We start from the raw sequence: 14,820 nt of genomic DNA, 5'->3' as shown, positions 1-14,820 counted from the left end.
CTATTCAATAATTAATAAAGATGTTGGCTAACATGATCATCTGTGAGAAGCTTTGGCGTACTAATGCCAACTTCTGCCTCCTGACTAAAGCCAATTAGATTTCTGGGATCATGTTTTTGTTCATCGTTACATAATAGTGACACAGTCACCTTTACGAAGAACTGGAAACAAATGTCTGGAGTAACACATTGCATCTATTGTTCTTATATCCCAGATTGATTGACACAGACGAGTACAGCAGTCCGGCTTCCTTGTATTCGGTAAAGAACGACAGTCTGCAGAGCTCTTTGCCAGGAGTTCATGGTCCTGGATCTGGTGAAAATTTCCATCCATCCCTGGGGAATGTAGACCCGCACTTGAAGGTAAGTAGGCTCATAGGGATGAGCGCACAGATTTTACAAAGTTAAAAAGAGAAATCTCAGCAGCACTACAGCCAGTGTGTGCTCAGGCTAAAGTTAATAGCAAATAGGGAAGGGACAATTTAGCCCAAAAAGTGGCACTAGACATGTATATGCAAAAATATAAACATAGTTATTGCAATCATAGAACACTATAAGCAGATTTAAAACCATAAACATGATCACACCACCTGAGGCAATAATTATGCAGTTAAAAAAATATCAAATATATATGAGTGATATTAACCAGTTCAGCCCCACAGTGTCGAAAACCTTATGCATCCGAGCAACGTTCACCTCCCATTCATTCACCAATAACTTTATCACTACTTATCACAATGAATTGATCAATATCTATTTTTTTCCGGCACTAATTAGGCTTTCTTTGGGTGGTACATTTTGCCAAGAATTATTTTTTTCCAAATCCATTTTAAGAGGAAAATTGAGAAAGAAATTTAAAAAAAATCATTTTCTCAGTTTTTGGCCATTATAGTTTGAAATTAATATATGCTACCGTAATTAAAACTCATGTATTTTATTTGCCCATTTGTCCCGGTTATTACACCATTTAAATTATGTCCCTAGCACAATTTATGGCGCCGATATTTTATTTAGAAATAAAGGTGCATTTTTTTAATTTGCGTCCATCACTATTTACAAGCTTATAATTAAAAAAAAATATAACAATATAGTCTCTTGACATGTATGTCAAAGCTCTGTGGACATGCATATTTAAAAAGTTCAGACCCTTCGGTAACAACTATTTATGTTTTTTTTTTAATTGTCATTTTTTTTTTTTTATAAATTTGGGGTAATTTTTGGTGTGGGAGGGAAACAGCTAATTTTAAATGTAAAATAATGTAATTGTTTAATAAAAAAATGTATGTGGGTGTAGTTTACTATTTGGCCACAAGATGGCCACAGTCAAAAAAGTCCTGGATGCGAACAATCTCACATCCAGGTACTAGAAAGAGGATGTGAATTATTTTTTTTTGCAGAAAGACGGCGGCTAAATTATTCTGGGGATATTAAACTACAACAATAATAGAGATATTAGGTTGCAGAGATAGTGAATGAGATCCTAATAATTCTGTCTTGCATGAAAATGTAGTTCAAATTATACAGTGGGTTGCAAAAGTATTCAACCCCCTTGAAGTTTTCCACATTTTGTCACATTACTGCCACAAACATGCATCAATTTTATTGGAATTCCACATGAAAGACCAATACAAAGTGGAGTACATGTGAGAAGTGGATCGAAAATCATACACCATTCCAAACATTTTTTACAAATAAATAACTGCAAAGTGGGGTGTGCGTAATTATTCAGCCCCCTGAGTCAATACTTTGTAGAACCACCTTTTGCTGCTATTACAGCTGCCAGTCTTTTAGGGTATGTCTCTACCAGCTTTGCACATCTAGAGACTGAAATCCTTGCATAGAGTAGCATAGCAAGCGCTACAAACCCACAGGGGCTTAGGGCAGGACGAGTGCCATTGCCAATTACCAGGCATAAGTTTGCAGCGCTCGCTATGCTACTCTGATAAGGCATGTTAACTTTGCTGCCCATGGTGCGCAGAAAAAGCATACAGGAAATTGACAGACGGGTATGCTCTCTGATGGTGCAGAACTGGCTCTGCAGACTTCTCCAGCACCACTACACTACACAGCACTTGCAGGAAGGTAAAGAGGTTGGGGGAAGGGCGCTGTACACAAGAGCATGCGGCACACTGAAGAGGGACTCTCTACAAATCTTTGTCTGCAAAACTTTGTATGATTTTTTATTAGTGGAAGAGCAGATGCAGTCATTAGAACAATTGTGCAAGGGGCAGAACGTTTTTCTCTCTGTGCCTTAGTTGTCAGTGTCTATTCATGGGCCACACTGCGGCTCACTGAATAGGGACTGCCTACAAATCTTTGTCTAAAAAACTATGTATAAATCCATATCAGTGGCTGAGCTGATGCAGTCATTAGAACAGCTGTGCAGAAGGCAGAAATTTTTTTCTCAATGCACCCTTAATTGTCAGTCTTTCAGCACAGTGAAAATAAACGTCTACCCCCTCCAAGGGGGCCTTCTGCATCCCTGGCAGGGTCTATTGTTATACCCCTTCCAGTTTCTGTCCCCCCCAGTTTCTACTCTCCTTCTCCACTGCCGAATCCTGTGGTGCATGCGTGATGTAGCAGAGGTCAAGCACTAGGGGCACTGTAGCACGTACTTTATGTGATCACTAACGGCCTCTAGTATTTGGCCTCTGCATCACATCCCGGAAGTTAGGACAGGAAGAAGCAGCCAGCAGGGAGAGAAGAGACCCAAACCATGCCGTGGACAAGTGAGAGTAGCTTCGTCAGTCGTTAAATCAAACACTGATAGCAATTCGCTTACGATCTGCCACCAATCGACCAAAATATTCTGTGCTATGCGATCGATCTTATTGAGCAATTTAAAGGACATCCGAGGTGAAAATTCACTAACGAGATAAACGATTGTATCTGTCCTACTTTTTTAGATATCCCACAAATTAATTTTAAATTCAAAATTTACTTTTTAAGTTTTTACTGTTCCATTACCTTTTCTCAATGACTCATGCATTGAAGTATGCCAGAGCTAAAATCTATGAATTAGTGATCCTTTTTATCTCTTTCTTGATCTCAGAAGCCATTTACTGCCAAGAAAGTGTTTTGTGGCTGCAATTCCTTATCACTAAGGGTTACGCTATAGTCCAACCCAGTCCTGACCCAGACAGAAACTGTCACTTGCATACCGGATTTTTAACTCTTTCACACAGAGAAAAAAAAAGGAACACATCCTAGTTATTTGTGTGCTTGGCACTGTACTGACACATGTCTATCTTATCATGTCACATGTCACCTTGGGTATCCTTTTAAAGGAATACTTAAGTCATTTAAAAAAAATGACTTTTACTCACCTGGGGCTCCCCTCAGCCCCCTGCAGCTGAACGGTGCCCTCGCCGTGTCCCTCTGATGCGGCTGGTCTCGCCCGCGGCCACTTCCGGTTTGGTCGTCACCGGCCGACAGGCTGTGAACGTGGCTGATTGTCCGCGTCCCCGGACGCAATAGCATTGTAGAAGGCGCTATTGCATCCGGGGATGCGGATAATCAGCCGCGTTCACAGCCTGTCGGCCGGTGACGGCCAAACCGGAAGTGGCCGCCGGCGAGACCAGCCGCATCGGGGGGACACGGCGAGGGCACCGTTCAGCTGCAGGGGGCTGAGGGGAGCCCCAGGTGAGTAAAAGTCATTTTTTTTTAAATGACTTAAGTATTCCTTTAACCAGAAGATAATTCAATGGGGAATTGTTTGCAGTGTTGATTTCTAGCAGACTCTATTGTTTACATGGACTTTCCATTTACCATCAGTCTGGGAGGAGAGAGGTAAAGCTTGAATTACTTCTGTCTGGAAATTAGCTATGCAACATATTATTCATTAAATATATCTGTATCCCTTTATCTCACAGATGGCTGTTCCAAGGCCCCAAGTTGCCAACTAACTGCTACCAAGATAATTGAATGTTTGGGCAACTATACCAAGAATATATTGCATTGCCCTTGTTACAAGAAAGGCTTTAAAAGGAGCTGCAGTGAAAATAACATAATGAAAAAAGTGCTTAATTTTTACAATAATTATTTATAAATGATTTAGTCACTGTTTGTCCATTGTAAAATCTTTCCTGTTTCTGATTTACATTCTGAAATTTATCGTATGGTGATGTCTGTGGAAGGAGATGCTGGTTTTTTTTTTTTTTTAGGAGTTGAAAACAGCTGTTATTTCCCACAATGCAACAAGGCTCCCACAGTGTGATGTCAGTACCTAGGAGCTGACATCACACTGTGGGAGGGGTTTCACCACAATATCAGCCATACAGAGCCCCCCGATCTGTTTAAGAGAAAATAAAGATGTTGTGTGAAAGGCGATATCGGTTACTGAATGGGATGAAGTTCCATGCGTGCATGAAAAAAGGGTTCCGTGAAAAAAGGATCCGGCTGGATAACGGAATCTGATAATGATAAACATCATTGTCAAACTTGGTTAATGATAAATACCGTTGTTAAAACAGACGGGAAATAATAACAAAAAGATATTGTTACATAATTCAATAATACAGCTTAATCCAACCCTACTCTCACACAGAACCCTACCCTTGGTGGTGCCTAAAACTAACCACTCCCCTGGTGGTGCCTAACCCTAACCACCCCCCAGGTGGTGCCTAACCCTTCCTCCCCCCCCGTGGTGCCTAATGCTAACCACCCCCTGGTGGTGCCTAACCCTAACCACCCCCCCTGGTGTTGCCTAAAACTAACCATCCCCCCAGTGTTGCCTAAAACTAACCACTTCCCCTGGTTGTGCCTAACCCTAACCACCCCCCGGTGTTGCTTAAAACTAACTGCCGCCCAGGTGGTGTCTACCCTAACCACTCCCCCTGGTGTTGCCTAACCCTAACCACTCTCTCTGCTGAAACACCCTTTTCCACATAGAAATGATGATATCTTTGATAACATAAAATCTGTACATACAAACAAAATAATATGACAAAAACTATAATGCTGCAAGCTTCTAAAATGATAACATACTTCAACAACTTTAATGTTCTAATGTTGTTAACGATATTTATTGCGGCACCCTTTTCTCTGCTTTTTTCACCTTATTAACGATAATTGCATCAAAGTCTATGGTGGCGTCCACCCTCAGCCGGCGCCCTTTCTTCCAGCTACCAGTTCAATCCTTGGTTACAGTTCCTCTTTAAATGAATGAATGAGGCAGTTACAAAAAAAATTTCCATGTTTTGGTGACTTGAAGACTGCTCTCAGTATTTTCTGCAAAAATTGCTTCCGATGACTTTACTGTTAAGTTCTGCTTCATCTCCGCATTGTCAGGACATAGGACTTGACAGAGATCGTGACTGTTTTCTTTGGGCAGGATTGTCTTATTCCAGTACTAGAGTGTGAACTCATGTTGGTGTTTTAAGAAGGACAATGGCAATTTACTTAAACCATGCTACCATATTTTTTTTTAATATAACATGCACTTTTCCACCCAAAAGTATGAGGGAAAAGTCTTGTAGTCTGAATAATACATATTCAAACTGGAACCAAGTATCCCGTCTGCTGCAACCAATCCCAGTCACCCCTGAGTCTTCTATGCCTGTATTAGTTGGATATTTGCTATATACCCTATGTATCTCACATATATATTTACTGTTCCTAAATACAACTTGGATATTTGTATTTGAAAAGAGTGTGTGTATTTTCTTATCGCCGGGGCCCCACACAACACCTGGTTAAATTCTTGGCACGCATCTACATCCTCTATGTTTGTATTTTAATTTTGTGTTTAGAGGCAGTCGAGATTCAAATTATTGTGTTTTGCATGTAAATTTACTACACACTGTATGCAGCTTGGGAATTGACCAATCAGGCACACTTAATACCATTTTGGATTGGCCCATTTAAAATTTCCACTACTTTAGTACTTTTACATGCGATACAAGACAGAATTAGAAAGATCTCATCTCAGGTTATGTTGGTTGGAATGTTATGATTTTCATATAAGCCTACTTTTTATATTTATTTTTCCGCAAACAAATGTACCTCTGCCTGAAGGAAACCTGAGACAAGTTCAACAGAAAAATGTATACTTACCTGGGGCTTCCTCTAGCCCTTCCAGGATGGCTCAGTTCATCTATCTTCTTCATTAAGAAGGCTTCAGTCATGCCAGCCAGGCTGCTTTGTGCATGGGTGGCCTGGACTTGCTCCCGTCGCCGGTTGTACTATACATGTGCAGAAGGCTCCCAACTATGGGAGCATGATGGGACATGCACACAGCAAGGCCATGCTTGCGCAGTGCAGCCTGATTGGGAAAAGATTAACAGAGATTTCCAGGATGGTGAGGGAGCCCACCAAGTACATGGGGCTAGAACAGGTGTGGTCCATCAGGTAGAACACATTCCTCTCTTTCTCAGTCAATCCTCAACACAGGCATGGATATGGCCCTCCAGGCCTGGAGTTCGACACCTGTGGGCTAGAGGAAGCCCCAGGTCAGTTTAACCTCCTTGGCGGTTAATTTTTTCTGCAAAAATTGCAGAAATCCAAATTTTTTTTTAATTTTTTTTTAGGTTTCATGTAAAGCTACCAGAGTGGTAGCTTCATGAAACTCCACTAGAGGGAGCATGTGTCCCTCTAGTTCGATCGTCCCCGGCAACAATAGCAAACAGGGGAACGCGTATATAACGCGCTCCCCTGTTTGGCTTCTCCTGTCGCCATGGCGACGATCGGAATGACGTCATGGATGTCAGCCGACGTCCTGACGTCAGACGTCTCCGATCCAGCCCATAGCGCTGCCCGGAACTCATTGGTCCGGGCAGTGCAGGGCTCTGGCGGGGGGGGGGCCTCTTGCGCCGCTGCGTGCGGGCGATCGCCGCAGAGCGGCGGCGATCAAGCTGTACACACGGCTAGCAAAGTGCTAGCTGCGCGTACAGCACTTTACAGGATGAAAATCGCCCCACCAGGGGCTGAGATCTCCTCCTGCACAGCATAGCCCGAGCTCAGCTCGGGCTTACTGCCCGGGAGGTTAAACTCTTCTGGGTAAGGGATGGTGCACATCAAGTGCTTTTCTGAATTTTTCTTTTAAAACGCTTGCAGTTTGAAAACTGCTTGGTTCACGTATTTCAATCGGATGGTGCAAACCAGAGCAATTCATTTTTTCCCCAAACGCAAACTCGGTTCTTTGAGAATTTCTGAGGCAATTTTGCCTCAATGTTAAGTATAGGAAAATGGAAAATCGCTAGATCAGAGCGATTTTCCAAGGATTTTTGTTACAGTGGCTGTTCAGTTACAGCTTTACTGTAACAAAAAGTAAAATATGCTACACCAAAATACTCCAAAAAATGCAAGGCATGTGTAGAAAATCGCTCAGCACATGCCTAGAATCGCTCTGAAAAAAATGCTTCAAAAAATGCTAGCGTTTGCGGATATGCTAGCGGTTTTTGGCGTGCACTGGCCCTAACTCAGGTACACTTTAAACCAAGAAAAAAACCTTTCCTGTATATTATAATTACTATCAAACTATTTCACGATAGGTATGGACAGATGCTTTTTTTGTATAACTTTTTTATGTATTTATGTTATAAATATTTATTATTAACTTTGTTAAAATTACTGTTGTTTAATATTTAATTGCATATTTATTATGGAATCATATTTTATACAATAAAACAACATTTTCTCTATTATGTTCTGTTAGTGTTACTCTTGTATTGTTTATACTTATTAGCATCTTTCCTGTAGATATAAAAGTATATCAATTAACATTCCCCACCGGCTATTTTACCCTTCCCGCCAAGAGACATGTCAGTGCTCCTCACATTCATTTGGCCATAACTTTATCACCACTTATCACACATAAATGATCAATAGCTTGTTTTTTTCAGGGATGAGCATAAACTACGCCAGTGCGAATTTACGCATCGTAGTTTGCATCTACGCATCGTAGTTCGTAGGTGAAGTTTCAAAACTACGCTTACGAATTTACTCGTAGCAAAGTACCGTTAAGTGTAGCTTACGCCCACTATGGGTAGGTAACATGTGTATTGCGTAGTGAACTACGAATGCGTTACGCGTGGCCAATTTTCCGTGTGCGATTGTATGCTTACAAATTTATGCATTGGAAAGGGGAATGTATGCATAGAAGAGTTCTCTGAAAATGCATTTAAAAAGGAATTAATGCATAAAATTTTCTGCATGCGGGCATAAGCATCCGCATACACTACGCTTCGAACTACGCATAATTGCGTATTTTAACGCGTAGTCTACGAAATGCATACGAAGCGAATATTTGATTTCGAAGCCGTTGTTTGGTGAAGCATAATTGCGTAAAACTACGCGTATTTCCAGCGTAGCGAAGTTGGCTGACTACGACCATCCCTGTTTTTTTTTACACAAATTAGGCTTTTTGAAGGTGATATGTTTTTAGTATAGAAATAAATTACTGTCACTGTGCCATTTTTTGTGTTACAAGTGTTTTATTTTGTTAACCATGGGCAAAGTGAGAGGCCCTTCTTGTTGAAAGCTATAGGGAATGTTTTTTGTCATGTATTTTCTTTATTTAAATTTTTGCCCATTAGATGGAACCACACAGTGTGTAATTGATTTTAATGTAATTTTTACTTTCATTGTAATGAATAAACATAGCCTCTGATTGAAGCCATGCTTATTTATTCACAGACACTTTAATTGACTCAGGGAACACATGTTCCTATTCACCAATCACTGCTGAGTAAGTCCCGCCATGAATGAGCCCGCAGGAACCCATGCACACAATTAATGCTGATTGACAGAATGCCGGTACATTCTGTTTTCTGCATCGAGGAGCAAACTGGACGCATATTTACAACCAGTTTTCCCTAACAGATTAAAGGTCTCCTGGAGTGAAAGGCAAATTGATTTCCTTTTAAACAATACCAGTTGCCTGGCAGGCCTGATAATCTCTTTGGCTGCAATGGTGTTTTAATCTCACACCTGAAAGAAGCATGTGGTCAATCCAGTCATATGTTATTCAGAACATCTGATCTTCATGCTTGTTTGGGGTCTATGGCTAAAAGTAACAGAGGCAGAGGATAAGCAGGACAGCCAGGCAATTTGTATTGTTAAACAAGAAATTAATATTACAGTCTCTATAGTCTTTTCACTTCAAGTGTTCTTTCAAGCCCTCTTTGGATATTTATAAGAAGGCACAATAACTACTATTGGTAGTATTAGGCTTAGAAAATGTTGATGGTCCACTAATATAATCACAAAGAAGAGAATGCTCCAAAGACAACATTCCTCATGTCAGCTCTTTCTAATGGTGCCCAATAGAGTTGGGCCGAACCTCCGATTTTAGGTTCGCGAACCGGGTTCGCGAACTTCCGCGGAAGGTTCGGTTCGCGTTAAAGTTCGCAAACCGCAATAGACTTCAATGGGGATGCGAACTTTGAAAAAAAAAATAATTATGCTGGCCACAAAAGTGATGGAAAAGATGTTTCAAGGGGTCTAACACCTGGAGGGGGGCATGGCGGAGTGGGATACACGCCAAAAGTCCCCGGGAAAAATCTGGATTTGACGCAAAGCAGCGTTTTAAGGGCAGAAATCACATTGAATGCTAAATGACAGGCCTAAAGTGCTTTAAAACATCTTGCATGTGTATACATCAATCAGGTAGTGTAATTAAGGTACTGCTTCACACTGACACACCAAACTCACCGTGTAACGCACCGCAAACAGCTGTTTGTGTAGTGACGGCCGTGCTGGACTGGTGCGCACCATGGCGAGAGTGCAGGTTTTGGTGGCTTTACAGCCCATATGGTCGCCTGGCTGATGTAGCTGAATGACAGAACAGTGACTGTCCAGCTGATCAAATTTGGTCTGACCACAATGAAGCAACGACCTTATTATCTTTTGTGTGCCCCCCGAGACACTCATCTAGGCGCCGGTCATTGCTTCATTGTGATACGCAAGCCCCTTCACCACGGCAAGGTAATGATCACGAAGGGGAATGGTCGCATGTACATGCCTTTTCTTTTGTTGTTGCAGCTGCCCGCAGTGCAGTGGCGGGTTCACTGAACAGGTATGCAGTGGCGGGTTCACTGAACAGAACAGGTATACAGTGGCGGGTTCACTGAACAGGTATGCAGTGGTGGGTTCACAGAACAGGTATGCAGTGGCGGGTTCACTGAACAGTACAGGTATACAGTGGCGGGTTCACTGAACACAACAGGTATGCAGTGGCGGGTTCACTGAACAGGTATACAGTGGCAGGTTCACTGAACAGAACAGGTATACAGTGGCGGGTTCACAGAACAGGTATGCAGTGGCAGGTTCACTGAACACAACAGGTATGCAGTGGTGGGTTCACTAAACAGTACAGGTATACAGTGGCGAGTTCACTGAACAGAACAGGTATACAGTGGCGGGTTCACAGAACAGGTATGCAGTGGCAGGTTCACTGAACACAACAGGTATGCAGTGGCGGGTTCACTAAACAGTACAGGTATACAGTGGCGGGTTCACTGAACACAACAGGTATGCAGTGGCGGGTTCACTGAACAGGTATACAGTGGCGGGTTCACTGAACAGAACAGGTATGCAGTGGTGGGTTCACTGAACAGGTATGCAGTGGTGGGTTCACTGAACAGATATGCAGTGGTGGGTTCACTGAACAGGTATGCAGTGGTGGGTTCACTGAACAGGTATGCAGTGGTGGGTTCACTGAACAGGTATGCAGTGGTGGGTTCACAGCACAGGTATGCAGTGGTGGGTTCACAGAACAGGTATGCAGTGGTGGGTTCACAGCACAGGTATGCAGTGGTGGGTTCACAGCACAGGTATGCAGTGGTGGGTTCACAGCACAGGTATGCAGTGGTGGGTTCACAGAACAGGTATGCAGCCAGACAGGAACAAGTTAAGCCTAACTAATCTTTCCCTGAGAGACAGTCTGCAGCAGCTCGCCCTACTCTCACTAACGCAGGCAGCACACGAGTGACCGTAATGGCCGCCGCTGCCTGCCTTATATAAGGGGGGGTGTGGCTCCAGGGGCTAGTGTAGCCTAATTGGCTACACTGGGCCTGCTGACTGGGATGTAGAGGGTCAAAGTTGACCCTCCATGTGCATTATGGGGCGAACCGAACTTCCGCAAAGGTTCGCCTGCGGGACGCGAACGCGAACCACGGAAGTTCGCATGGAACCGTTCGCAGGCGAACCGTTCGGCCCAACTCTAGTGCCCAACATGGCACAATGTTTTAATTGTTGTTGTTTTTCGATTAGATAATTTCATTCAATTATTCCCTTAGATTGAATATAAGATTTTTCCAACGTGTCCGGTCTAATTTTTATTGAAAAAATGGGATAATCGTTCGTTTTTCTTGATCGAAAAAAAAAATAAAAAAAGATTATTTTTGTCTTTCATTAGATTCGATCATTTTAGTTGAATAAATGTGAAAATCAAACGTTTTTATTGTACCATGTATGGGCACCTTTACAGTATCTTTTTGGCAGGGTGTCCCGGAAAAAAGCTGTAGTGTAAATTGGATCTCTTAACCTCCCTGGCGGTACGCAGTTTCAATGTCTACGGCGTCCGCGGGAGGATTTTTGGCTATAAAATGTTATTTATATTCTTCAGCTAGCACTTTGCTAGCTAAGTATGCCCCCCAAGTGCCTCCGGTCTCCTCTGATGCCCCCGATCGCTGCCGGTAATATTTACCCGTCCGCGATCCCTCGAGAGCCGCAGCTTCTCCATGCAGCTTCACTCATCGCTATGGTGATGATCGGACATGAGGTCTGACGTCATCGACGTTGTGACGTCATGCGCAGTTCCGATCCTCCCCATAGCAAAGCCAGGAGATGATTGGGAGGCTGTGACATCGCGGGAACCCGGGGAGTACATATACCGGTGGCAATCGGCGGTGATCAGAGGGGACCAGCGGCACTTGGGGGGCATACTTAGCTAGCGAAGTGCTAGCTGAAGAATATAAATAACATTTTATAGGCAAAAATTCCCCGGGGGCCATGTGATACCCTGCGGCAGCTAGCCTGACCCTAGGTCGGGCTCACCGCCAGGGAGGTTAAAGGTAAAAATACCTTTTTACATGTAAACATTACATATTTTTATAAATCCTTAACTATGCTCTCATAGAAAATTAGGTAAATAAAATTCAATTCCACTTTAAAAGACAACAATTTGGAAAAATTATATATCCTCTTCCTCTATAATAAAACCTTACTGTCTCTGCGTCCCATCCCAGCACTTCCTGTTTGTGTGTGTGTGTTTCTCATGTTTTGTGCTACTGCGCATGTACAGGGAGGGATGCAGAGACTGAGGAGAGCTGAGGGAGGACGGGCGTGCGGCATCCGTGCACGACGGGTGCGCCGCGGCCGCGCGCGCATGCGCGGTGACTGCGGCGGTCACGGGGAGAGTGATAAAGAAGGAAAGGGAAGAGAGGGGAGAGGAGGAGAAGAGAGGAGAGAGGAAAGGAGAGGGAAGGGGAGGGGATTCAACACAGACCTAGAGCCTGTTTTGAAACGGGCTTAGGTCTACTAGCTATTAATATATTATATAATATAATATTATATTATATAATAGAATCTAAAATGCATACTTTATATGTTCGGTAAATTCCTGCCAGAGTAAAATGCAGTATAAATTACTTTTTTTTATGCCACTGTCACTTACCGTAGGTAGTGAAAATCTGTCAGGTTTTGGACTAGTCCATCTCCTCATGGGGGATTCTCAGTTTTCTTTTTTTTATTCACATCAGCACTTACTAAACTTCAGTTGCTCAGTCCAACTGCTAAAATAGGGCTTGATTCATTAAGCTGCATTGTTAAGCAGCACACCTTAATGTGAGGGAGCGGCCTCTAATGCATGCCTTACATACCAGCGCTCACTGCTATGTAAGGAGCATGCCTTCCTATGCACAGTTACTATGTATAAGAAGGCACGCTCCTATCTAAGTAAGGCACACTCCTAAGGAAGGCACACTCCTTACACTGCAGTGAGCGCTGCTATGTAAGGCATGCATTAGCGACTGCTCCTTCATATTAAGGGATACCTGAAGTTACATGTGACATGATGAGATAGACATGTGTATGTACAGTGCCTAGCACACTAATAACTATGCTGTGTTCCATTTTTTCTTTATCTGCCTGAAAGAGTTAACTATCAGGTATGGAAGTGACTGACTCAGTCCTGACAGAAAGTGACTACAGTGTGACCTCACTGATAAGAAATTCCAACTATAAAACACTTTCCTGGCAGAAAATGGCTTCTGAGAGCAGGAAACAGATAAAATGGGCAATTTCTTAATGACATGTAAAATGTGTGGCGCTGCTTTCCTGATCCATTGCATTTCATTCCTGCTGTTACAGGTCACACAATGGCCACTGTGAACCTAGCCTGAAGGTAATGCTGAGAATCTCTCATGAAGAGATGGACTAGTTCAAAATTTATCAGATCTGTCAGATTTTAACTACTTACTGTAAGTGACAGCAACATAGGGACAAAAAGTGGTCATTTAAGTGAGTTTACTCCTTTTTAGAGTCTAATAGTTTTATTCTCCTGTGTGTCTGCGCACTTTTGCCATGTACACACATTCCTATTTTCCGTCAAATCGATGGGCTAAATCGATCATTTGCAGCACATCTGATCTGCTCCCGATCGAGAACAGAAATTATTATTTTGTGCAGTAGCGATGACTCACTCAACTCTTTACATTCATTCCAGCATTGCGTTCCACCGCTCGTCAAATGCACGTTGGAACGTAAGGAGCTTAGTGAATCATCGCCTCCCCGCTGCTGCCTAATGTAGCCATTTAAACAGAGCTAATAGCTGGAGGGGGAGAGCAGATGGTGAGACTCAGGTGAGGGAAAGGGGTCCGCCCCCTCCCCGATGCTGTGCCTGCTGCCCCCTTCCTGGCTGCTACCCCTCCAGCTACCTATACTGTGGGCACTTATACTACTGGGGGAGGGGGGCAGAACCTTACAGTTTGCCTCAGGCGGCAAAAAGTCCAGAACCGGTCCTGACAGCAGCTACATCAGGGGTGGAACTACAAACCATGGGAACCCAAGCAGAACTTTGATAGCCTCCCCCCCCCCCCACTCCCCGATATTCCCACCCCTTCCCCTGTTGACCCTCACAGCCTGAGGGCCCATCTCACAAGGGTCATAAGACAAGTGTGGCCATCATCATCTTCACACCCATAACAAGTGTAGCCACAAAAACACCTGATCTGAGGATGGACCTCTTTATCAGAGGGAGTGAAGTCGTAGTTGGGGTCCCCTTAAACCTCTTGGCCCCTCCCACTCCCCTGGTCCCCTGTAGTAACCAGTGGTGCTCACCGCCAGGTCGTGATCACGCTTACGCGTGGATTCACGACCATTTTGACGCGCTAAGCCGTGAATAGATTTTCAACCACGAAAATCTGCTTCGGCTTCGCATGAATGCGGACAGAAATCCGCATTCACGCTCGTGAAACCCAGCACTGAAGTCGTGGTTAGCGGAAATGCGTCAAATTATGGGGAAGTGACACATTGCAGGCCAATCAGAGGGCCCCAGCCAGGCCATAGCAACCAATCACAGGAGGGGAGCTATGCCCTCCCCTCCTGAATATAAAGCGGCGGCCATGATGGAAAAGCTCTGTCCTTGCTAGACTGTGGTGCTGAGAGGATTATCTCCAGGCCATTGTTGTTTGAGCAAGTGCATTTATTGTGTTAAAAACAAAGCGTTTTTTTTGCTAACACTGCTCTTATACTGTACACAGTTAGCTAGTCAGTGAGTGATTGCTGTAGTTAGTTGTAGTCAGTGTAGTGTAGTGGGAGTGTGGGAGTCTAGTGATTATTTAACTGTGTGTAGTGCAGGCAGGTTCAGTGCTGCAGTGTA

The 14,820-nt window shown here is 43.5% G+C and overlaps 1 protein-coding gene across 1 annotated transcript in view; it reads left to right on the top strand.

Annotated features, from left to right (window-relative positions):
• LOC137560951 (mucin-17-like) overlaps positions 1–4,560 on the top strand; it is a 72,248-nt gene extending 67,688 nt beyond the window's left edge. The window contains exons 10-11 of the mRNA XM_068272139.1: positions 215–362; positions 3,872–4,560. Of these exons, the coding sequence (XP_068128240.1) occupies positions 215–362; positions 3,872–3,904 (181 nt within the window). The 3' untranslated portion in view covers positions 3,905–4,560. The remainder of the gene's footprint in view (positions 1–214; positions 363–3,871) is intronic.
• The last annotated feature ends 10,260 nt before the right edge of the window (positions 4,561–14,820 follow it).

This window comes from Hyperolius riggenbachi, chromosome 3 (assembly GCF_040937935.1).
Source record: "Hyperolius riggenbachi isolate aHypRig1 chromosome 3, aHypRig1.pri, whole genome shotgun sequence".
Classification (NCBI taxonomy): Eukaryota; Metazoa; Chordata; class Amphibia; order Anura; family Hyperoliidae; genus Hyperolius; species Hyperolius riggenbachi.
This window is presented reverse-complemented; position numbering and strand designations above follow the sequence as displayed.